The sequence below is a fragment of the Diospyros lotus genome, chromosome 9 (assembly GCF_014633365.1).
Source record: "Diospyros lotus cultivar Yz01 chromosome 9, ASM1463336v1, whole genome shotgun sequence".
In the NCBI taxonomy this organism is placed as follows: Eukaryota; Viridiplantae; Streptophyta; class Magnoliopsida; order Ericales; family Ebenaceae; genus Diospyros; species Diospyros lotus.
In genome coordinates, this window is record NC_068346.1 from 2,654,530 (window position 1) to 2,679,840 (window position 25,311).

Consider the following 25,311-nt stretch of genomic DNA (forward strand, 5'->3'; position numbering starts at 1 on the left):
TCAAGTGTGGGGACTCATTCATGGGATGGGTTGAGATTGGGCCTAACCCTAAGCACAAAATAGAGCCCACTTCGATTCATGAGCTCACCCAACTCTCATGTTGGGTCGCGTTTTAATATAAATTTTTAAAAATATAATTATTTATTTATTAAATAATATATATATAATTTTAAAATTATGAATTCTACTTTTTAAATAAAAAATTAAGAATTTAAAATTTATTGATTAAATGTTAAAAGTTCAAAAAATAAACTTTTAGCTTTTACTAGTTATTAGTTTTTACTTTTTACTAATCCAATTACACTTTAAAACTATAAATATTTAAAAGTTATAAAAAAAATTCATTTGAGAAATATATATTTAAAATTTGTTTAGGATGATTATAACTTTTTTGTGTTTGACTGTATATATTTGTGTACGAGACACAAAAAATTATACATCAAAAATTTAAAATCAAAATTTTAATATAAAAAATCATAACTTTCTTATTTTAAAAATAAATTTAAGTCAAGCCCGGGCTTGTCGGACTGGCGAGCCAAAGCAAACTTTTTTCTAGGTTGAGTCGCGAGCTCAAACCTATTAAGCTCGCCCCAGCCCTATCTTAGATTGTTTGGAAACGAAAAAATGATATTTTTTTTATAAAAAAAAAAAGAGAACGAAAATACTAGAAAATGCGTAAATAAGAAAATATAGGAGTCTTTTTATAAATATAATTTTTAATATAGAAAATTACATTCAAACAAATTCTGAAAAAATTTTCATCTTTAATCTCTTCGTGAGTGAATGAAATTACGTTTTCAAATTAGAAATGTGTTTATAATATTATTTTAATATTATAAAATAATCCTAAAATATTTTTAAAATTATAAAAACATCTGAAAATATTTTTTGATATTTTGAAAACGTCAAAACGATATCTCTTAACATGTTTGTATGCATAAAAAAAATTAGTTTCATTACGGGTAGAAAAAAAATTAAATGAAAATAATTGTATTATTCAAAATTCAATACGTAGCTCTTTGTGAATTCAATTGAAGTACCCAACAAAAAATTTAAAATAAATGAATCAATTGGAGTGAAACTTGAAGCAGCATTGCATGGACCGTTGGGCACCTACGTAGGTTGCTTCTGTATCACGGAATGCGAAAGGTGGCACGTGATAAAAGTATTTGTTGTTGTAACGTCTTTTTGCCCATTTATTATCATCCGTAATGCGAATTATAGTCTTAACCATAATAATTAAGAAATTTTAAAGAAATTAATTCTTATATTGTTGCCTCAATACCAAGTGGGTTATTTTTCTTAAAAGTCGAATTACTAAACCTTTAAAAGACAAAATTAACTTCGCTTGATGATCGAGACAACGGCAGAGAGAGAATGTTAAAAAAAGAATTTGACTAACATCCCTCTATAAAAATACACATTATTTGTTTGAAACTATATAATATTTAATCCTCCTTAACCAAATATTAACTAACATTACCCTCAATTAAAATGCCTTTTAAGTGATGGTAAATGACTTAATTAGGTGAGTAATTAAGGACATTTTTCTTAATAAAATCCAGTACCCTAAAGAAAAATATAACAAAGGGTGTAATAATATCGTTTTCTACATTAAACTATCATATATTTCTTTTACAAGTATACACACACACGCAAATATTATATTTATATAATAGAATTGGGAATTAATGAATGTAGGTGGGAGATGCAGGTGGGAGGTTGGTACACCCAACCAACCCACAGCCACAGCCACAGCCACAGCCACAGTGGGGTGTGGGCAGAGAGAGTGCAGCGTTATTAAGTATTAGAACTGCTGCTACGTCTACGTGTGACATTACATTTTGCTGCCCCAAATTAAAATTCTAAGTGTTTTTGTACTGTCTGTAGTGTGAACTTAAAAGAGGTGACAATTGACGTGTCAACGCTGCCGGGTCAACAAGACCCCCCCGTCAACGGTGCCAATTTAATGTCATAATGTGTCGTATATATCAACTTAGTTTAGACTCAACTCAGCACATTAAATTTGGCAATTTACAGTTGAATTAAAATGTCATTAACGTGATCGGTTGAGATGATTTATTAAATTGAATTAAGTCTATAAGATAATAAGAGGTGGGTCCACAATCAACGTGAGGCCACGTCTACGGTGGGGATTTAATGAGAGAGAGAGAGAAGGGCGGTCAACTTGGAAACCACGTTAACGGTGGTGATTTAATGTGGCTGGTTGAGTGATGGAGAAAGGCTTTTGGATCAGCTCAAACGTGATCCCTTCTATGTATGTGAGCCAACCAAGAGATCATTAATGATAATAATAACTTAAAGAACTTTTATGAAAATGTCAAGTGGAAAACTGTAAAGCATGAAAAACATAAGCCATTCTGTAACTGTTTTCCTACCTACCCTTTATCTTCTTTTTCAAACAACTGAAACTTTCATCTACCCTAATGGGAACATAAACATTACCATCTCAGCATGTACTAATACCTCCCTGGCATGCCTGCTCCGATATGGCAATCCCAAGCATGTAACATCAATCAACAAAAATGTGATGGTACACCCAAAAAAGACTGGGTTTTAATTCATCCGTCATGAATCAAAACTGAACCAAACCAAAAGACGCAGAAGGTAACAACTAACCAAATGGTCCCGTGCTTCTTTCAATGATGAGTCGGTAAGCAGGCACCATAAATAAGAACAGTCTTGATGATGATGTGGTTGGATGAATTGTCAAAGTAGCAATACAAACTCTCAAGTGTTATGACTGCAAGTGATGGTTGGTCTGGTCCCTTCTTATGGTCTCAGTCTCAGGGGTTGTGTCCGGTGCATTGCAGTCCTAGTCTATCTTGATTTTTATCAAATTAACAAGATTAATTTCATCCTAAAACCTTCACTCTTGTTTGATTCCCAAACGTTGACATAAAGGAAAGGAGAGTAACTGTTAACCATTCCAAGGACCACATGGGGAGTTATCAGAGTCATTCTTAGGCTAGTGTTTTGGGAAAGGATTTCTCTATTGAGAGGAAAAGGAAAAGACTATCCTTCCACAAACCCTAAATCCAAATGAAGTAATGACTTGGAAAATTTCTGCAAGCAATAAGAGGATTGTTCATAAAGAGAGTATATGGTGGTAAGTTTTATTTTTAGTATGATCCACCTTTTACACCTATAAGTAGGCCTTTATGGAAGTAAATGGCCATTGAAATGAATATTGAGATTTCTTCCTTGTTGAGTTCTCCAACCCCTTCCTTGTTGAGTTCTCCAACCCCCCCACCCCCTCCTCTCTCCTTCTAATTCTCCTTCCTTGTTTACTATAAGTTGATCCAAGGCTTTTATGATTATCGATTACACTAGTTTTTTTTTCCATCCAAGTAGATCTTTTTTCCCTTTCATAGGAAACAATATTTAAAAAGGAAATGCACCAGCATAAGAAAAGCACAGAGAGCCCTATGGTACTACTTGCAACAAATACTATCCAGGAAAGACTAGCAACTTCAAGAAAAGGAAATATAGTACGCAGATAAAGGACGATTGTTCACTTGAAAAGAATTAAACCTATGAGCCAGTTTCTTCCTTGCAATATAAAAAGCATAGAAGGGGTCACAACAAAACACGAGGTACTTTAATCTCAAAACAGCAAGACATTCTTATTTAATAAATTAGAAGCAAGTTGTTTCAATGTCTCTGCCTCTACTCAGGAGAAAATATAGAGTAGTGGAGACAGAGATCTAACATTGAAAAAGAACAGATCACATATACTTTTTTTCTTTGTTTTCCAGTTTTGAGCCTGACAATTTCCATTGCTTTATGTTGGTGTAACCAGCAAGGAGCACAAATTGAGAAAAACAAAGAAGCATAATAATGGCTTCAAAAAGGAAAGGATACTTCTTAGGGGGACGCAAGGCCAAGTATACAATATGAAGAATAAGGGAGCACAAAACAAGAAAGGCAATTATGAATGATTTCAAAATGGCAGGAGACTGTGCCTGTCTGGTATCTCGCCTTCCACAGGGTGCATGGTAAAGAAGGAAGAAGAGAACGCACAGAGAAATATAGGGCAGAATCAATTCGTCACGACAGAGCAACGGGAACATGGAAAGCAACGCAAAATGCATCATCCACTTGAAAAGAAAAGGCTCATCCATGGCCAAAATACTCGCAGGCAGAAGTGGCAGCAGAATGGACTTCTCATGTACTGCATTTCCCACAAATAGAAATGCAACAACCTTAGTAAAACAAAAGGCTGAAAGAAAAGAAACATATGCTTTTACAAACCTTGATATGAGAACAAGTAGAATGACATCGAACTATTCAGCAGGGCGAACAGAAAACCTCGCTTGCTTGGAGCCCATATCTGTTGAACCATAGATGGCAGAGAGGCAGACAAAGTTGCAGTTAAACTGAGAAGCTTCAGAGATGGAACTGTGAATAATCTTTTCCATTTTATAACTACTGAAGAGGTGCACCAGAAGTTAGCCACATAGTCCTCGTATATACCCCTTTCAAAGGGAGCCAGACGGGAGAGAACCTGCACCAATTACCCAGTTTAATAACTAATCATAATTGTCCTATCAAATAAACAGAAAATAGAAAATGAAAAGAGGCACAGATTATGTTACAAACAGATCAACTTCAGAATATAAATGCTCTTGTAATTACTTCATCTTTTCCTTCTCACAAAAAAAAAAAAATGTAGTCAACATATCAGTTTCCGAAGAATGATTCATCTTCCCAATGGCTTTTCAAGTGTCCTCCCAGATGGTATGGCAACTATCTTGTTATGCAACAAAGAAAACTGGACATGATACATTATTGAGTTAAAAGAGGAGTATAATCAAGAATCTGGAATAGCAGCCAGGTTCTTCCACCAAGACATTGTAAAAGCATTCCTATCAGGTATTGACCAACTGAAAAACTGAATATGAGGTTTCAAACTCAAAACAATATTAATGCCCGGAAGTTTTCCAGAACAAGAGTATAATTTGCTTGACATCGACAAATGTGGCAATGAATATCATTTATGGACAAATTAGTTCAATGGTGTTACTACAAAACAACCTTTTTCCAGTTAATCTAGTTTAATGTACACAAATGAGATGTTATCCTAGGCAGTCCAGAGAATGATGTAGTTTGAATGCCCAGGGTTTACCACTCTATAGATCACATTGTATAAGAACATGACAAGAGGCATCAAATTCAAATATAATTCAAATCAGATGAAGATCAAGGCTAATGATAATTTCAAAACTGAGTAGAAGTGCCAACCTTGAAAAAAGCGTCCATTGACTGCAGATATGGCCACCAAACAAGAGCAAAAGTTCCTAAGACCACCAGGCCCAGTTTTAACACCTCAAGAAGTGGATTCTGACGCCTTAGGCATTTACCTAAAAGATAGCTGAAAAATGCAGGTGCAAAATAGGCACTCATCTGCATAAATCCAACCATCATGCCACCAAGTGAGATAAAGCTGCTAAATTATGTATGCCACTCTATCTGCATAATAGAAGTGTTTGATATTCTCCAAAATATACCCAACCAAAATTAACATCAGTATGGGCCATCTTGAAAAGGATAATAAGTGATTGGCCACCATAAAATCTGTTTCTTTTTTGAGCCTGAAGTAGGGAAAATATTCAAACCTTTTTTACATATCAAGTACCACTTCAGTCAGCCAAGTTGCTTAAGAATACAAGACCATAAACCTTAACTAATACTGAACAGTACTCCTGGAAATAACTTAGGAAGGTAGAGTAAGTGCAAAATCTATAGCTGTTCTGTGCAATTTATCAAAGTAAGAGGCCACCTGTTTGTGATTGAGAGCAAGACTAAACAGGACAGAAGCCAAGAGGTCTTTGTCAGAGAGGACGGCTGCAACAGCTCCAAGAGCTAGGCCTAAGCTAATACAATTGTACTGAAAACAGACAGTATAATAATGAGAATAGAGGAGATATAATTCCAATAATAGACAGAATATTTAGCAGCACTGGGGGGGGGGGGGAAGAAGATGACTGTTTTTCATCCAGCACCTGAAAATGACCATGGTCAATCAGTATCAGACATGGATTAAGCAAAATCATTGCAATGTGCCAAGCCACATCATTTTTATGTGCCCCACGACTACCAGAATAATACACAAAAATAAAATAGAGAACTGCAGGAAAGAACATCAGCACATCAGAGGACAACACTGTCCACCTCATCAGCAACTTTCTGCAGGGAAAACACTAGAGCAGATGAAACACTTGATGGAATTATTCAACAATTTAGTAAGGGAAAATAAAGTATACAATTCTAGTAATCAAGATGTATTTTTATGGAACGCACCCAAGATAAGACTCATGGCCACGGGAAGTGTAAAGTGAAACAGATTCAGGATGGAACTTTCTAAGGAAAAGGCCATGAATGTAACTCTGGTAGGCAGTAAGGGGTGGGTAGTCCAGTCCCCAGTAGCTCAGATCATTGGTAGTGCTATTGCAGTACCATTCGCTAGATGGAAGACTGAGGGTGATCTCCATCCAATGCCTCTGCGCTTCAAAGTCCCCATACTTTGGTGGCTTACCAGCACCAGAGTATGGATGGAGAGATACTGCAACTCTAACCAAAACTGCAAAAATGCCAATACAAATAAATGAGGCCACAAAACCCCTCCCAACTAACCACCACCAAATGTTGTCCTCGTCTTCTTCTTCATCTTTGAATGTTTTTACTCCCTTCCTCTTCTCCATTCTGTTTTATCTCCAAGCTCACTTGGTTAGCTTCTGACAAACGCTTGTGCAAAGCCTGCAAATAGAGCCACCTCAAACACTTGGAGTTGGTGCATACCATAAGTTGGGTAAAAAAACATGCATGCTTAAGATGGATAAAAAGAAATTGAATCGTGGATAAAAAAAATTAGTAAATATGGGCAACAGAAATTTATTCAACATATCTCTTAATAAAAGTACAATAAAATGAAAGTTTTATATTTTACAAATGGTTTTAATTGGTGGAAGAGTTGAAATGTTTATAAAATTTAAATTTTGAATTTGTGATTGTCAGTGTTGTTAAAGGTGCGCCTAGGCGCAAGGCCCCTCAAGGCGCAACCATCTCGCCTTGCCATGCCCGGGCGAGGCGAGATCCAGCCAGGAGTGCCTAAGCCCTTCAGGAGCACCTCCCCCAAGCGCACCTCCCTCAGGCACAATTGAAAAATCAGCGTGTTTTATTTTTTAAACATTTTTTTGTTAAAACTTAAAGAGAGAAAATAATAAAATACAATATTAAAAAATCAACAAAACTTAAAAATATCATCATGCTCCAGCTCATCTAATTTCTAGAAGGCCAAAAGACTACACCTCCACACCAACTCTCTTACGCAGCAGCACTCTTTAGTCTCTTCTCACGTAAAGCAGCAAGCCAGCAACTACAACTCTTCAAGTTCTTCTCCAGTTCTGATTGAGGTGCTTCACTGCTTCTCCAGGCCAAGGTAACATATCGACAATCCCTAAAGCAGCAAGCCAGCAACTACAACTCTTCAAGTTCTTCTCCAGTTCTGATTGAGGTGCTTCACTGCTTCTCCAAGCCAAGGTAACATATCGACAATCCCTTCTTCTCCAGTTCTGATTGAGGTGCTTCACTGCTTCTCCAGGCCAAGGTAACATATCGACAATCCAGTTCTGATTGAGGTGCTTCACTGCTTCTCCAGGCCAAGGTAACATATCGACAATCTCTTCTTCTTCTTCTTCTTCTTCTTCTTCTTCTTCTTCTTCTTCTTAATTATTATGCGGATGCTTCTTAATCTTACGTTGTTGCTATCCTTCTTCTTCTTCTTCTTCTTCTTACACGATGTCACGAAATGACTGGTCATTTCCGCATTTAATTCCATTTGCATTTTTTTTTAAATTCTAGCACTACTGTTCGGTAGCAGCTGGTAGGGTGATACAATGCTATTTTGGATGTTTAGGCATTAGCTAAATGAAGGTGGTGAACGGCTGGGTAGGAAGAAGACAAAAGGGAATATAGTTTGTTAGGAGTTGTACCAGGTGCGGGCCCACCTCTGACAGGGGAATATCCCCCAAACGGCCTATATATATATCTGTACACCTCCATCGTGAGGGACAATCATTGAGAATTATCATAATCTGTTTCCTTCCTATTCTCTCACTCTCTAAACCCTCCTCTCGTCTCTCTACTCTCTATTCTCCCTCTTACTCAACCACTTTCCCTTCACGGAACTCTTACCGGAGAAGGATTAATTCCTTCCTCAAGAGTGGGGTTGTGACATTCTGGTATCAGAGTAAAGATTCTCGGCCAGAGCTCGGTGACCCAGAACAATGGCGGAAGGAACTCGCATGAAGGACATGGAGACGCGACTCCAGCAGCTGGGAGCAGCAGTGACCGAAATCCAGAATAGAATGGATAGGTTAGAGTTGGAAGCTAACAGAAACCATGAGGCAGTGATCGCCATGAACCGAAGGATGGAAGACTCCATGGAAGGGCTTGAAAGGATATTAGAAGGGTCAATCGCACGGGTACGTGAAGAGCTGGGAGCTCAAATCCAGCAGTTCATGGTGATGTTTACCTAGCAAAATCGGGTCAGGTTAGCTCCAGACTTTCCACCTAGAGGGGAGAATGAACCTCTCTTGCAAAGGGTTATGATTAACCCGGAAGAAAGAGGTCGGGAAGAGTTAGAAATAATATGAGGAGAAGAGCAGAACCATCACCCTCTAGGATTTCCTATGTCTCGAATGGAAATCCCGATATTCGAAGGGATACATCCTCGGTGGTGGCTGAGGAAGTGCGAGCGATTGTTCGAATGGTATAACATCCCCAGAATGCAGAGGGTGGGCCTAGCCGCTGCATACTTCAATGAGGTGGTAGACGCATGGTTCCAGGGGTGCTTGAGTCTAAGGAGAGAATATACCTGGGAGGAATTCTCTGAAAGGTTATGTGAACGCTTTGGAGAGAGAAGTGTGGCGGACACCATTGAAGAATTCAATAAGCTACGGCAAACCGGGAGCGTGGGATCCTATCTCAAGAAGTTTGAGGAGCTTAGATCATACATGGTTAGTCATAACCATCACCTCTCAGAAGCTTATTTTGTATCAAGCTTCATGAGTGGACTGAACGAGGAACTCAGACCAATGGTTAAGATGATGAAGCCGCAGACAGTTGAACAAGCTTCAGAAAGTGCTCATTTACAAGAAATGATGGTGGAGGCCTTGATCAAGAAGCAAAGGCAACTGCCCAGAGGAGCTAACACCGGGACAACTGGTATGGGGACAAAAGGGTACCCCCGTGACGCTAACAGGGGAAGGCCAAATACGAATACGAGTTCCACTCCCTATGGGGAGCAGCTACGTGAGCAAAGAAGGATAGCTGGCTTGTGCTTCAGATGCAGGGATAGATATCACCCAGGCCATCAGTGCAAGAGGCAGATCTTACTATTGGAAGGAGAGGAAGAAGGGGAGCAGGACAAAGCCAAAGAAGAAGGAGTGGAGGGGTGATGAAGAGGATAATGGAGAGATCTCCCTACATGCCTTAAAGGGAGTGGCCGACAACAAGATCATCAAGGTGGGAGGTCAAGTTAAAGACTGCAATCTCATGATTTTAATTGATAGCGGAAGCACTCATAGCTTCCTCGATGAAAGCATGGCTGAGAAGTTGAAATGCCCACTCACGGGAACCATTCCCCTGAGCGTGACAGTTGCCAACGGCCAGAGGGTGCTGAGTAATTTCACCTGTAAGGGCTTCTGCTGGGAGATGTAGGGAGAGAAGTTTGAGACAGACCTGAGGTTGCTTCAACTAGGAGGGTGCCATGTGGTTTTAGGAGTGGACTGGATGAAGGGGGTGAACCCCATCAACTTTGATTTCAATAGAATGGAGGTGTCATTTGAAAAAGATGGTAGAAGGATGACACTGACCGGGAAGAGCGAGATGGGGTCCTGTAAGATGATATCGGGAAGGAGGCTGCAAAGAGTGTTGAAGAGTAAGTGGAGTCAGATAGCCCACCTTTTCTCAGTGGTAGCAGCCGAAGGGGATCACACAGAAGCTGCGACACAAGGGGAGATGGGGTTGACAGTAAGCACACCCCAGGGAATGCAAAACCAGGTATGTCACTCGGATGCCCTTAATAAACTGTTGGTGGATTACAAGGATCTCCTTAGGGAACCAAAAACTTAACCCCTACCCAAATGTTTGACCATAACATTAATCTTAAACCTGGTGCCGAACCTATCAATATTAGAGCATGTCGATACCCTCCCAACCAAAAGAACGAAATTGAAAAAATGGTGAGAACCATGCTGGAACAATCCCTCATTAGACCCAGCCAAAGCCCATTTGCTTCTCCTGTCCTCCTAGTCAAAAAGAAGGATGGAACATGGAGATTTTGTGTCGATTATCGGCAACTAAATGCCATGACTATTAAAGATAAATTTCCTATACCCTTAGTGGAGGACCTATTAGACGAACTTAACCATGCCAAATTCTTTTCTAAGATGGATCTAAGGGCCGGATACCATCAAATTAGGATGAAGATTGAAGATATCCCAAAAACAACCTTCAAAACCCATCATGGCCACTTTGAGTTCCTAGTGATGCCCTTCGGGCTCACAAATGCCCCGGCGACCTTCCAATCCCTCATGAACAGAATTTTTGAACCCTACCTCCGCAAGTTTATATTGGTTTTCTTTGATGACATACTTGTTTACAGCCCTACATTCGACCAACACCTAGCCCACCTCAAAATCACCCTTGAAATCCTAAGAACCCACCAGCTTTTTATTAAGGAATCCAAATGTGCTTTTGCCCAAAGACAGGTGGAATATCTCGATCACCTCATATCAGATGGCGAGGTTAGTACCGATCCCAGGAAGGTGGAAGCGATGTTGTCTTGGCCAAGGCCCACATCCCTGAAGGCTTTGAGGGGATTCTTAGGGTTGACCGGGTATTATCGAAGGTTTGTGCAAAACTACGGAATTATCAGCAAGCCACTGACCAACTTACTGAAGAAGGGAGGATTCAATTGGGGGCAGGAGGCAGAGGAAGCATTCGAGAACCTGAAAGGGGCTATGAGCAGAGTACCGGTGTTGGGCCTCCCAGATTTTGACAAGCCTTTCACTCTAGAAACAGATGCGAGTGGAACCGGGGTAGGGGCAGTGCTGGCTCAAGAGGGAAAACCCCTAGCCTTCCTGAGCCAAGTATTGAGTCCAAAACACTTAGGACTCAGCATTTATGAAAAGGAACTTCTGGCTGTGCTCATGGCGGTAGACCGTTGGAGGCACTACTTGGAGGGCAACAAGTTCATCATAAAAACGGACCACGAGAGCTTAAAATTCCTATTGCAACAGAAGCTCCAAACGCAACTACAGAAGAAGGGAATGACCAAATTAATGGGTCTGGATTACAGAATTCAATACCGGAAGGGAAAAGAAAACAAGGCAGCTGATGCACTGTCCAGACGTCATGAGGAGGGAGACTTAGCAGCCATAACCACCCTGGTGCCTGAATGGTATCAAGAAGTGATTGACAACTACGAAGGAGACAGCAGAGTTAAGTCAATGGTGGAAAAGCTGGCATTGGGAGCCCAGGAGGTAGAGGGCTACACCCTGAACCAAGGGTTACTAAGGTTTTGCGGAAGGATTGTGATTGGACAAAGCCCGAGGATAAAGGAAAGGATCTTTCAAGCACTACACGAGTCTCCGCTGGGAGGGCATTCGGGAGAACAGAATACTTACCTCCGGGTTAAGCAGGTGTTCCAGTGGCCGAAAATGAAAACAGAGATTAAGGAGCTAGTCCAGAGATGCGATACGTGTAGGAGGTGTAAGTCGGAGACAGTGGCCTACCCGGGGTTACTACAACCCCTACCCATCCCCGACCAAGCCTGGACTAGTGTCTCGATGGACTTTGTGGAAGGACTTCCTCGATCGGAAGGGAGGGATAGCATCTTGGTCGTAGTTGACCGGCTAACTAAATTTGCCCACTTCATCGGGCTGACCCATCCTTACACGGCTCAAGATGTAGCTAGGGTCTTCTTGGATAGGGTGATCAAATTGCATGGGGCTCCTAAGACTGTAATCTCAGATAGGGACAAGATTTTCACCAGCTTGATGTGGCAGGAGTTAATGAAGTCCCTCAGAACAAAACTAAATTTGTCCACCGCGTATCACCCCCAATTCGACGAACAGACCGAGAGATTGAACCAGAGCCTTGAAACATACCTGAGGTGTGTATGTTTGCTGCAGCCCAAGGAGTGGCATAAGTGGTTGTCACTAGCGCAATGGTGGTATAACACCAGCCACCACTCGTCAACCAAGATGTCCCCTTTCGAGGCCTTATTCGGGTACAAACCACCCCTACTACCAGCAGTGGGAGGAAGCTCTAATGTGGCCTCAGTGGAGGAGTATTTGCAACAAAGGAGAGAGATGACACAACAGTTGAAGCAAGAGCTAGCCTCGGCCCAAAACCGCATGAAGCAAAACGCGGACCGAAGGAGAAGCGAGAGGGAGTTCGAAACAGGGGATCAGGTGTATCTTCGACTAAGGTACAGCCACCTAAAGTCAATTTCTCGAGGCAAGGTCACTAAACTTAGCCCCAAGTATTATGGACCGTTCCCTATTGAGGCTAGAATCGGGAAGGTAGCCTATCGATTGAAGCTTCCCCCAGGGTCACAAATTCACCCTGTTTTCCATGTTTCATTCTTAAAAAAGTCAGTGGGAGCTCAACCAACAAGTTCAGTGCTACCAGCCCTTCCCAAGGAGGTCAGCGCAAGGACCGAACCAGAGGTTGTTGTCGATAGGCGGGTGATATACAAGCACGGGGCGCCACTCATCCAGGTATTGGTCAAATGGCGAGGGCACACTTCGGAAGACAGTACGTGGGAATACCTTCCGGAATTCCTCAATCAGTTTCCACAAGCGGCCAACCTCCTTAGCATTTCTCGAGGACTAGAAATGGCTAATGAAGGGGGAGTTGTCACGAAATGACTAGTCATTTCCGCATTTAATTCCTTTTGCATTTTTTTTTAAATTCTAGCACTACTGTTCGGTAGCAGCTGGTAGGGTGATACAATGCCATTTTGGATGTTTAGGCGTTAGCTAAATGAAGGTGGTGAACGGCTGGGTAGGAAGAAGACAAAAGGGAATATAGTTTGTTAGGAGTTGTACCAGGTGCGGGCCCACCTCTGACAGGGGAATATCCCCCAAACGGCCTATATATATCTGTACACCTCCATCGTGAGGGACAATCATTGAGAATTATCATAATCTGTTTCCTTCCTATTCTCTCACTCTCTAAACCCTCCTCTCGTCTCTCTACTCTCTATTCTCCCTCTTACTCAGCCACTTTCCCTTCACGGAACTCTTACCGGAGAAGGATTAATTCCTTCCTCAAGAGGGGGGTTGTGACACACGACTGCTTCTTACGTTGCTGCTATCCTCCTGCTCCTTCTTCTTCTTCTTCTGCTATCCTTCTTCTTCTTCTTCCGTTGCTACTAAACTTCTTCTTCTTCTTCTTCTTCTTCTTCTTCTTCTTCTTCTTCTTCCGTTGCTACTAAACTTCTTCTTCTTACGCTGTTGCTACTGCTAGCCTGCTTCTTCTTCTTCTTCTTCTTTTTCTTCTTCTTCTTCTGCTTCTTCTTCTTCTTTCTTACGTTGCTGCTACTTCTTCTTCTTCTTCTTTAGTTCTTTTTTTTTTTTTAATTTTTATTTGTTGATGCCTGCCACTGCTGCTTCTTCTTTTTTCTTTTATTTGTTGATGCTTGCTGCTACTGCTTCTTTCTTCTTGTTGTCCTGCATCAATTCTCCATTCTAGAAAATCCCACCGCTAATTAGAATTCTTTTTCAACCCCTCCCTTCCTTGGTTGAAATTCAGCCACTTATTGATCCATGCTTCTTTTCAGAATTTTTTCACTATGTTTTTTCAAATTTATGACTCCTTGCTTATGATGATTATGGCAGATATCATAATCCTAATGGCATCTGATTCAAATGCTCCTAGTGGCTCCTCTGGTAGTGGTAGAAAAGATCCAGCATGGAAATATAACACATTGCCAGATCCAAAGGACATAAACTCTTTAAAATGTAATTTTTGTGGAAAAATAACGAAAGAAGGGGTTTACCGAGCTAAACAACACCTTGTTGGAGGGTATATGAATGCCAAAGTTTGTCCAGAATGTCCTTCACATGTTAAATAAGAAATTAGAGAGTATATGTCGAAAAAGCTAGAAGAGAAGAACAATAGTGATGTTATACCAAATTTTGACAACATTGTTACCCTTGGAGGTGATGATGATGATGAAGTGGTTTTTGAAAGAGGTGTTAAAAGGCCTGTGTCTTCAAGTTCAAGTCAAGGTTTAACTATGCAACAAAAAAAGCAAAGGATGAAAGGGCCTTTGGATTTGCTTTTGCCTCCTAAACCTAAAGTGAGCACTGGGAAGCAAACAACAATGGATACCCATGTCAATAAAGAACTAAGGGAGAATGCTTGTGTTTGGTTTTCAAGATGGATGTATGAAGCTGGCTTGTCTTTCAATGCAGTCAAGTATCCAAGTTTTAAGCCAATGATTGAGGCTATTGGTCGAGCTGGTCTAGGCATGAAACCTCCTAGTTATCATGAGGTGAGAGTTCCTTATCTTAAGAAGGAGTTGGTACGCACAAATGAAATTATGAAGAGTCATAAGGAGGATTGGCCTAAATATGGATGTTCCCTTATGTGTGATGATTGGAAGGATAAGAGAGAGAGAGATCTTTGCTTAACTTTTTGGTAAATTGTCCAAAGGGAAGCATGTTCATTAGATCCATTGATACTTCCTCATATGCCAAGGATGTTGTTCAAATATTTCAATTACTTGACCAGTTTGTAGAGGAAGTAGGTGAATCAAATGTGGTTCAAGTTGTTACTGATAATGCCTCGGCTAATGTTTTAGCTGGTAAGTTTGCTATTTTTTAACTTTTACCTTTGAATGATGTTGATGTTGTTAGTTTAATGACAGATTTTTAACTTGTCTTATAGGAGACTTCTTAATGGCTAAGCGAAAGCACTTATATTGGACACCATGTGCTACCCATTGCTTAGACCTAATGTTAGAAGATATTTTTAAACTTCCTATATTGAAGAAGACTTTTCAAAAAGCATGTGCAGTAAATGGATTTTTGTATAGCTCTACACAAATGTTGAATATGATGAGAACATTCACAAAAAAGAAAGAGATGCTAAGACCTGGAAAACAAGATTTGCCACGGCTTTCCTCACCCTTTCAAGACTTCATAAACAAAAAACCAACTTGAGGAAAATGTTCACTTCAGAAAAGTGGACTAACTCTAAATTTGCAAGAGAAGCACGGGGAAAGCTTGCATCTCAAATAGTGTTACAAGATTCATTTTGGAAAAATGTTCTTTATGCTCTCAAGGTGTCAGGACCACTTGTCAAGGTGCTTAGAGTGGTAGACAATGAGGATAAGCTTGCTATGCCTTATATTTATGAGGCTATGGATAGGGAAAAAGAAGCCATTGCAAAATCTTTTGATGATGAAAGGAAATACAAGCAAATATTTGAAATCATTGATGGGAGGTGGAATATTCAATTGCATCGTCCTCTACATGCAACCGGATATTACTTGAATCCAGAATATTTTTATTCAAATGCAAGCATTGGAGAAGATCAAGAGATTATTGATGGGTTGTATCAAACCAAAGAGAGGTTGGTTCCCACTACAGAGGTGCAAGACAAAATTTCTAAAGAGCTAAGCTTGTATAAAAATGCTGAAGGGATATTTGGAAAACAAATATGCATAAGAGGAAGGAATCAATTGGCACCAGGTAATATGGTTTTTTAATTAATAATCTAAGTAAGTCTAATCATTAGTCTACAACTAGCAACTTTCAATTACTGATTATGGTATATTTTTCCTAGTTGAATGGTGGTCTCAGTTTGGTACTGCAACCCCTAATTTGCAAAAGTTTGCCATCAAGATATGTAGCATCACTTGTAGCTCTTCAGGTTGTGAAAGGAATTAGAGTGTCTTTGAGCATGTAAGAGTGTTTTATCTTATTCTTAATATTCACCAATAAAGGTGTATGATTTCTTATTTCTTTAACTTACTGATTCTAATTTAATTATGACAGCTTCATAACAAAAAGAGAAATCAATTGGAGCAACAACGTCTCAATGATTTGGTATTTGTCAAGTATAATAAAGTTTTGAGACGTCGTTTTAGTTTGTGTAAATCAATTGATCCAATTTCTTTACATGAAGTTGATGAAAGTAATGAGTGGTTGCTTGGGGCAATTGATAAATTTGGAGAGTCAGATGATGAGCTGGTACATGAAGATCATGATTTGACATGGGTTGATGTTGCTATGGCATCTGGTGTTGAAGAAGCTAATCACTCAACTAGATCAAAAGCGACTTCAACTTCAAATTTGACAAGGGGTAAGGGGGACAAGGGCATCAACTTCAAATGCTCCAATGGATCTTGACGAGGAAGAAGAATATGGAGAGGGAGATGACGTAGAAGAAGATATTGGAGATGATAGTTCTGATGATGAAAATATGGATACATTTGATCTTGATGATGAGGATGATTTCTAGTTTATTATGTATATCTAGTTAATCCTAATTAAAATTTAGCCATTTAGGACCTATTAATGGTTTAAGGTTGATCATTTAACTTTTTCTTTTAAGTTAACTGTTGACTTAAAGTCTTAAAACTAACATTTTTTTGTGGGTTTTGCTTAAGTTTAATGACATTTTTAGTACTATTTTGTTGTCTTTTAATTATATATGTCAAATACTAATTTTGTTTTTTATTTGTGGTGTTTAAATGTCGATTCCCTTTTCTGATTTGTTGAAATATGGTGGGATTTAATTTGCTGAAATTTACAGGTATGTCATGAAGTATGTTTGTATTGTGATTTATTTAATATATGTTAAATTCTTGAATTTTTTGATAACATAAATGTTGATATGTGATTAGGATCTATTTTATGACTTATTATTCAATTAAGAAGTATATTTTTCTTTCTTCTTAGTCAGCATGCGTCTTGCACCTGCCAAGCGCGTGCCTCGCCTTGCACCTTGCGCCTCAGGCTCCAAGACCCTTTGCGCCTTGGGCCTTTAACAACACTGGTGATTGTGAGTTATCAGATTTGTTTTCCCAATAGCCTAACATGCATTAGACTAATGATGGACAGCATCTAATGCACCTGGACAGATTTCTTAAGTGTTAAATGAGCTAAGTTAGCTTCTCCAATACAAAGTAGAATGTTTCAAAACATTCTGGAATTATGATTCAAAACATTGCAGCTGAACATTGATATTTTATTCATGCAAAGTCTTTCAACAAGCAGATTTTCTCTCACATCTGTAAGTGCGTGCATATACATGTTCTGGTGGAGAAGGACAGAGATATACAAATGAATACAAAAAATGAAGTACATAAAGCTCTCACATTTATCCAAAAAACTTCAAAGCTCCCACATTTCAATCCCTCTTTGAAAAAACTCTTGTAATATCTCTCCCATTGAGCTAGTGATTTTTATTTGAGCTGTAAGTGTTATTTGTTTGGACCTTCAAAAAAGGTCAATCATTGTATTTGAGATACACACAACTGTATCATCTTTATTATATCTCTACATTGTTGGTGTTTTTGTGGTGAACCAAGGAAAACCACTGCGTAGGTTTGAGTGACAAGCCTAAGAAAACCGCTTTATTGTAAAGGTTTGAGGTGAACCTGTAAAACCTCTCTTTGGTTGTTTTAGTGTAAAAACTAAAAACATCTAGGGGGGAACCTGGAGGTAGTGGAGTAGGCTTTGATTTAAATCGAACCTCTATAAAATTGCTTGTCTTGATCTTAATATTATTGTTCGTATCTGATAACACTAGAACAAGATCGAAAACAAGATAAGTAGTTTTCCAAGTTTACATTGATCAAAACCATTTTTAGTAAGAGATTTTCAAAACACCTGCATATAAATTTTATATCAAGTGTAATTAAATGTTAGTTCACTATAAATTTAACTATCATCTTTCACATTTTCAAATTAGACTACGCACTTCAATCAGCATAATAATATATACAGATAACAAGTTCAATAGGTCACTAGAATTTCATTTGAGCTTTAATAAAATATGATAATGGAAAGCGTCTAGAAAATTTTTCAGATATTCTAAATTGGATTAAATTTGGAATCTAAGGGCTGTAAGTTGGATGCATGCCTTCATTTGGTCAGATTTCTATATGCGCATGGGATCCCTTTTATAGATTAGATGAGATTTTGGGAATTGTTTTGCAGCTTTAATAGCACTCGTGATGCTTTATCTCCAATCTACTGTATAAGTATATAAGTACACACAGTGTATGTGTCTATGAGGGAATGCTGAAACTGTTTTAAAAGACTCCAGATATGTTCAAGTTTCAAACTTTAATTAAGTTATTCAGAAAATCCATCGAACAGGTAATGTGCTAATATAGATGCCCCCATTTGTCTCAATATCATGAACAGCCACAATAGAAAAAGAACCACATATCTAAACACTTCCAAACCCACCAGAAGAACAATATGCATAAAACCCGCAACAAGCTGAACTCATAAGCGTAGGAACAATATACTGAAAATTATCAATCGATATCAAACCCAAAAACCGTCTGTATACAGATTTATATACACACACGCATGCCACAACATATGACCAAAATCCAACAAAGATGGAGGAACATACTGTAATCGGAACCGCAGCAACGACCTTCGGACAAAACCCCCCTGCCTCTACCTCTGCCTCTGCCTAAGGATCTGAGAGAGAGAGAGAGAGTAAAAGATTTGGCACTAATCGGTATTGGATTCCAGAGAGAATAAAAAATTTGGAACGAATTCAGAATTTTAATTTCATAATTTTAATAATTCTTAACATAATTAGAATTCTCAAACTGAGGGGTGAGAGTTTTCAAGCTGTAAGTCGATTAGATTAGATTTCACTTTTGAATTTGATAATTTTAATTAATTTAATTTAATTTAATGTTTGTATTAAAAATAATTAAATCAATTGAAATATCAAAAATAACATCATTTTTACATTTTGTTATTTTTGTGTTTTTATTTTTTACTCAATTTTTTTATTATTTTTTACATTTTTTGGGTCAATTTAAGAATATATTTGATTATTTTTTAAATTTTTTCAATTTATTCAATTTAAGAATATATACAGTTTATTAAGTCTTGTGCCCTTGCTATTTTTAAATCATTTTCAGTTTTTTAAAATAATAAAAAAATATTTACTTTCATATTTTTTTAAATATATTTTAAAAAATAAAAATACATATAAATATTTAAAAAATAAAAAATTATTTTAATTATTTTCATCACGATCAAAATTTTAAAAAAATAGAAAACACTACAAACAAAATAATATATTTTCAATAATTTCAAAATTGACACTCAAAATATAAAATTAAAAATAAATCCAAAACTAAAATATGAAGAGAACAGCTTTTGACATAGATTCAGTCTATTCAATTTGAACAAGTCGATTACTAAATTGACTGACCGAATCCTCTCCGTTACCCATTTCTTTGTGTTCTTATTTTTATATTTGAATGTTGATAATATTTTTATTTTTATTTTTATGTACTACATAATAAGGTCTGAATTATATTATATTATATTTTATGACATTAAGTAAAGTTGAAGGGCTATTTCTTCCATTTTGCAAATATCATATCCTTGAAGTCACTAATCTTTTAAAAATTCCAAGAAAAACAATTATTCTAAAACACATCCCAAAATTATAAAATAACATCAAAACTAATGTATACTAAATTATGTCACAATAATTGAAAATTATCAAATTACCCCTAACACAAAAACACAAAAAATAAAAATTATGTACAAATTTGTGTCAATTATTTATCCAAAGAACATATTCTCAACCTTGGAATTCTGTAAATATAATGTGTAAAAAATGCTATGTGAGGACTATTTTGACACTATGGTAAATAATGTATTTTTATGCTCCAATGAAATTAGTTAAATAATGCATTTTTACAATTTTACCTTGGATTTTAAAAATTTGTATCAATTACATTACGTTGATTATGTGAGATTACATATTCCTAAATATAATTGAAAAGAAAGGCAAAAAGGTGGTCATAAAGTAATTTAGAAAATATCATTTGATTTGTTTAAATCAAATATGTCATATAGTGACATTTCTTAACAAGCTTTGTTAGATAATAAATAAAAATGGGAACAGATATAATATAAAATAAAAATAAAGAAATGATATTTAAAAAAAAAAGAAAAAATGAAATTTTAGAAAAAATACATAAATAAAAAAATATAGAATTTTTTTATAAATATAATTTTTAATATAAAAAATAACTAATCAATCTAAAAATAAACATAATTTTTTAGTAATCTCTTCCCGAACAAAAACGTATTTTTGATATTTTGTTTAATATTATGAAATTGTCACAAAATGTTTCTAAAATTGTAGTATAAGCACCCCCGCCTGGATATTCCAACCACCAAACTACCCAAACGAGAGCGCCTACGAAATGAGAAAAGCGATGAAATACGAGACCAAAAACCACCATGACATGCATACACAAGATTTAAAACAACCGAAGCGAAACCATATATACATGCATACACTACGGCATTACAGGTACCCCGCTAGCACAGCGGTCACAAGATAAATAAATGGATACAGACTCCTGTGCCGACATACACGAGACTCGAGGAATAATCTGGCACAGTAAGAATAATAGAATAAATCCTACTCAACCATCAGAGTGGATAAGGATTGACGAGACTGCCTGTACACCATACTAACTCTGCTGCTAAAATCTGACTCCATTGCCATGGCCCACGCTGCCACTACCTAGAATGATGGAAAGCAAGGTGAGTCGAGAGACTTAGCAAGCGTAAAAAAAGAAAGGCTGGAGGCTACACAAAATCAGAAATCTCTCTCCAAAATAAACCCCCAGGTACACACAAGTCATGAGACGCTACAACACAATAGTATAGCATAATAAAAGCACATACCGGTCCTTGGGGCCCACATAAGACACCTGGCACCCAAGTCCCATACCAACATGCCGCTACTCTGAGAGGCAACATGTATCGCCAACAAACCTGCGCGCGTTGTCCCGGGTCGGTACTCCTGTCACCCGTCCATGTCTGTACTCCCGACACCCGAGCCATAGGCTCCCTCAGAATGGTACTCCCATTCCAGAACTAAATACTATTAGTAATCATGCAATGCACATAACAATGCAATGACGTAGTGAGCATCAACGTGATACATGACGCCCATACATCCAGACATCAGGCCATGCTCCACTCATATAGTAAATCACACGCGATGCATATGCCCGTTCTGGATGCATCATAACCAAACTGGGATGTCCTTGACCAAGCATAACCAAATCATGATAATCATAACACGCAACCCATACCCATGTGCATACCAAACCATGCAATAAGGATAAAATGATACCAGATCATGCTATAATCACGTGACGGTAGAGCCAGTCAACAGTGCTTGGTATCGGTTAATGGTCAGTGGATAAGAGAGACTAGCCGACGGCCTAAGATAGACCGTACGACAATCACTCCGTCACCGAACAGCCGATCCTTGCCCCCATTGCCCAACCGCTCTAACCTGTAAACAACCCAAAAGCCATAATAATACCCGAACAGCTAAAAACCTAGCCCCGGGTGAGTACGACATCATTCCCATAGGCTTGGGGGTGGTACAAACCCCCGTAAGCTCACAACAAATAAAACACTAGAAGTCTCAGATTTAATTTAAATTAAAACAAATAAATAATAATTCAACAAATAAGGCTAGGTGCCGAATTAAAGTAGGGGAGATGATAAAATACGAAAAATCACGGGGTCTTTTACGGGAATTAAAGATCACAATGAGAGAGTGAGGAGCTTGCTTTTACATGACTATTTCTTACTTTTCTTGTATTCCCGCTGCGAAGTAAAACGTTTAATAACGATTAATAAAATTCGTGGGTCGCATTAATTAAATCTAACCATCTAAAATTCCACGTAGGCACACCATAAATAAAATCCCAATAAATCTCATATTTATTTTAAATTAAATCATGCATATTACTATTATTATTTATTTAGATAACTCAAATTATACTTATAATTTTTAAGCAACATTTACATAAATGTATATATATATATATATGTATAAGCACTTCAAGCTCCAAGTGCACAAGGACGTGCTGCTGCCCCCAATTTCATCCGTCGACATTATATATATATATATATAAATATATCACTTCAATTTCTCCCCTCATGAACACACCTATTAATTATCTTAAGCTTCCCCAGTGAACACACACACACGCACACACAGTGAACTCGCTTAGCTCAAAATATATATATATATATATCACTACACGCCATGGCAGCCACTTGAACCTATCAGAACTTCTATTCCCAACCTTTAAACACCTCAGTACCCCTCACGATCACATGCAGGAAGGCTGTAAAAATCAGATATGTATACAGATATGGCCACCGAAACCCACTGCCACTTCATATATATATATATCTCCGTTACATATATATACACACAGTAACCCACTTGGACTGTTCAAAGCACACACCCGTATAATTATATATATATATATATCTCGGCACCCACGGACACACATATGCACTTACCTGGCTATTTAAACTTGGATTAAACCCAAATTTAACCTTGAATTTTCCTCAAACAGCGCTTGCACAGTGCTTTCTTTTTCCCCGATTTTCCTGCTTTCGTTGTTGCTTAAACCATGCCTATTTACATGCTGATTTCAGCTTTAAAAGGTCAAAAGAAGGGAGCTTCAAAAATTGCCGCGTGGCAGCACAGGTGCAGCACCGCCTCAACCTCAAAACGGCGCCGTTTTGGGCGCCATTGTCTTGCAAAAATTCTTCTTAATTACCCCCAGCGCGCGCGCATCCCACAAGCCTCGATCCCGCATCCAAGCCTGCCTTCTCACGCGCGCATGCCGCCCGTGCTAGCCGATCCTTCTATTTTTACACACGCATCATTAAATTTCAAGTAACTCTAAGACAGTTCCTGAAAATTACATTTATGCCCCCACACTTGCAAGAATTCACACACAATTATTCAATGCTCAACCTAAGTACAATAATCACCATAAATACAAATTAAATTAATATTTTCTTTAAATCTATAAATATTTAATAATCACCTTAATTATAATAACTAATAATGACTAACCACTCTTATTTAAATTACTAAATATTTTCTATTCCTGATTAAATTAATAGCTATTAATTATTTTCAAATTACCGTGATGTTACACGTAGAAACGACTCAAAAATGATTTTTTGATATTTCTCGTTGTTTCGATACAAGAAACATTTTGAAAAAGTCGAAACGACGCCTCAAAGTTATTTCAGTGCATCATAATATATATATACACATATATATAATTTATAGATACTCAAATTGTGATAGTAAAATTTATCTTGTAGCACAATAATGGACACCATCTCTCAAATGAGTCAAATCTGCATGTCCAGCCAGAAAGAACAAAGTAGCATTTTCGTAAGAGAAAACCCTTCATTTATCCATATATATATATATATGTATAAATATAATATGCTATTGGTTGATGAAAGCCTTGAGATGGGACATCAGTTCCTGTGTTCTTGCTTGCGAGAGCTGAACGTTATGGAGAATCTGAAATGCATGGCCGACTCCTCTGTAAACCACCTTCTCCACCCTCTTCCCTTCCGCAGCCATGGCCGCACAGAACTCCAAGTTCCTATCTTTCAATATGTCCATCTCCGCAATGCACACCATCATGGACTTGACTCCACAACTGGCCGCGCCTTTCGACAGAGGGTTGCTCCAAGGGTGGTCCCGGCCAGCCCCCGCCGGCAGCGACAGCCGCCAGTAGGCGTCGGAAGCCGCCAGGCTTAGCACAGAATTCGCCGGCTGCTGGCTGAGCTTCTCCGACCGGGTCCGGGCTTCTCCTCCGAAGAAAGGCTGGATCAGAATGGTGCCCTTCAGGAACAAAGGGCTCAGAAAGACGGTTCCGATGTCGGAGCTGAGTCGGGTTGCGACATTGTGGGCTATGTTTGCGCCGGCGCTGTCGCCGGCCAGGTACAGGCTTGAGAAATGGCAGCGGCCGAGCCACCACTGCTGCTCGCGGGACCCCTCTAGAGCCTGCTGTCTCACCCACAAGACGGCATTACGGCCGTCGTCATAGGAGGCCGGAAGGCGGTTTTCCGGCGCCAACCGGTAGTTCACCGAGATGACGACGCAGCCTGCTTTGGAAGCAAGGTTCGCCAGAAAGTCATGGTAACACCCCCAAGCAGCCGAGCCAACGCAGAATCCGCCACCGTGGAAGTAAACCACCACCGGCAGCGGCTTCCCATGGCGGATTGGAGCATAAATTCTGGCCCATAAGTTGGTGAATTTATCGATCACCGCGTCTTTGGCCACCACGCCGAGTTCAGACGCCACTGCACAGGAGACACTGGGAACAACCGGAAACCTCTCGACGTATCCATCTTTGTAAACTCTGATGATCCCTTCAACCTCTTCTAACACAACTGCATTCTGTTTATGGGTTTTCCCCGTTTGGAAGCTCACTCTAGGATCATTGGAAATGGCCGCCATTTACAGAGTTTCCGAGAGCTTTAATTTAGTGCTCTATGCGGCTGGTAATTCTGTGAAGGGAACCTGTACAATGGCCTGCTTATATAGAGAAATGAAAGGATCAGTGGCCATATTGGATAAAGCTTCAAGAAGAGGCTAAGGAAGGTTCCGGGTCCTTGCCCGCAAGAATCCTTTCTAAGTCAACTTTATCACAGCATCTAGCCGACCTCAGCCAAGATCAATGTGTGAGGATATCCTATTCCTGTACGTATGATGTTGCGGCCATTGTTTTATCTCAAAATTATGGGCATGCATCTGGAAGAACATTCAACTTAGACAATGTCACTACGTTTAGAATTTAGTGCTAGCTGTCACTACGTCGTTGATAACCATTGCTACAGTGCTAGCGGTACAAAGGGTTTCTAATTGCCAAGCCCTAGGACCACACACTAAGGCTTTGTTTATCTATAAAAGTTATTTAGCTTTTAAGTGATATAAGACTTTTAAGTTGGGTAGTGTTTAAATTAATAACGTATTTGGATAAATGTATTTTTAAGTTATTAGTTAATAATTATATGTTTGGTTTAAAAAAATTAATAAATTATTAAAATTTGATAAAAATACAAAAATGGATATGTTATTGATTGTTAAATAATATAAAATTTTATCATTTGATATTGATAGATTATACAT

General features: G+C 38.5%; 2 protein-coding genes across 3 annotated transcripts; both read right to left on the reverse strand.

The window, feature by feature from the left end:
- Positions 1-3,621: 3,621 nt before the first annotated feature.
- Positions 3,622-18,872, reverse strand: LOC127809903 (probable dolichyl pyrophosphate Man9GlcNAc2 alpha-1,3-glucosyltransferase). 2 transcript variants are annotated; one of them, XM_052349076.1, is made up of 8 exons: positions 18,697-18,872; positions 14,096-14,153; positions 6,325-6,780; positions 6,027-6,210; positions 5,804-5,911; positions 5,266-5,427; positions 4,276-4,528; positions 3,622-4,195 (listed from the first exon to the last, which is right to left on the reverse strand). In XM_052349076.1, the coding sequence occupies exons 3-8, from the start codon at positions 6,723-6,725 to the stop codon at positions 3,750-3,752; spliced, it is 1,554 nt and encodes a 517-aa protein (XP_052205036.1). In that variant the 5' UTR covers positions 6,726-6,780; positions 14,096-14,153; positions 18,697-18,872; the 3' UTR covers positions 3,622-3,749. The 2 variants fall into 2 exon arrangements, with proteins under 2 accessions (XP_052205036.1, XP_052205035.1); XM_052349075.1 differs by lacking the exon at positions 14,096-14,153.
- Positions 18,873-23,460: 4,588 nt separating this feature from the next.
- On the reverse strand, positions 23,461-24,818 carry LOC127810294 (probable carboxylesterase 17). Its single transcript, XM_052349682.1, has one exon. It carries the CDS (start codon positions 24,637-24,639, stop codon positions 23,617-23,619), a length of 1,023 nt encoding a protein of 340 aa, XP_052205642.1. The 5' UTR covers positions 24,640-24,818; the 3' UTR covers positions 23,461-23,616.
- Between the last annotated feature and the right edge of the window lie 493 nt (positions 24,819-25,311).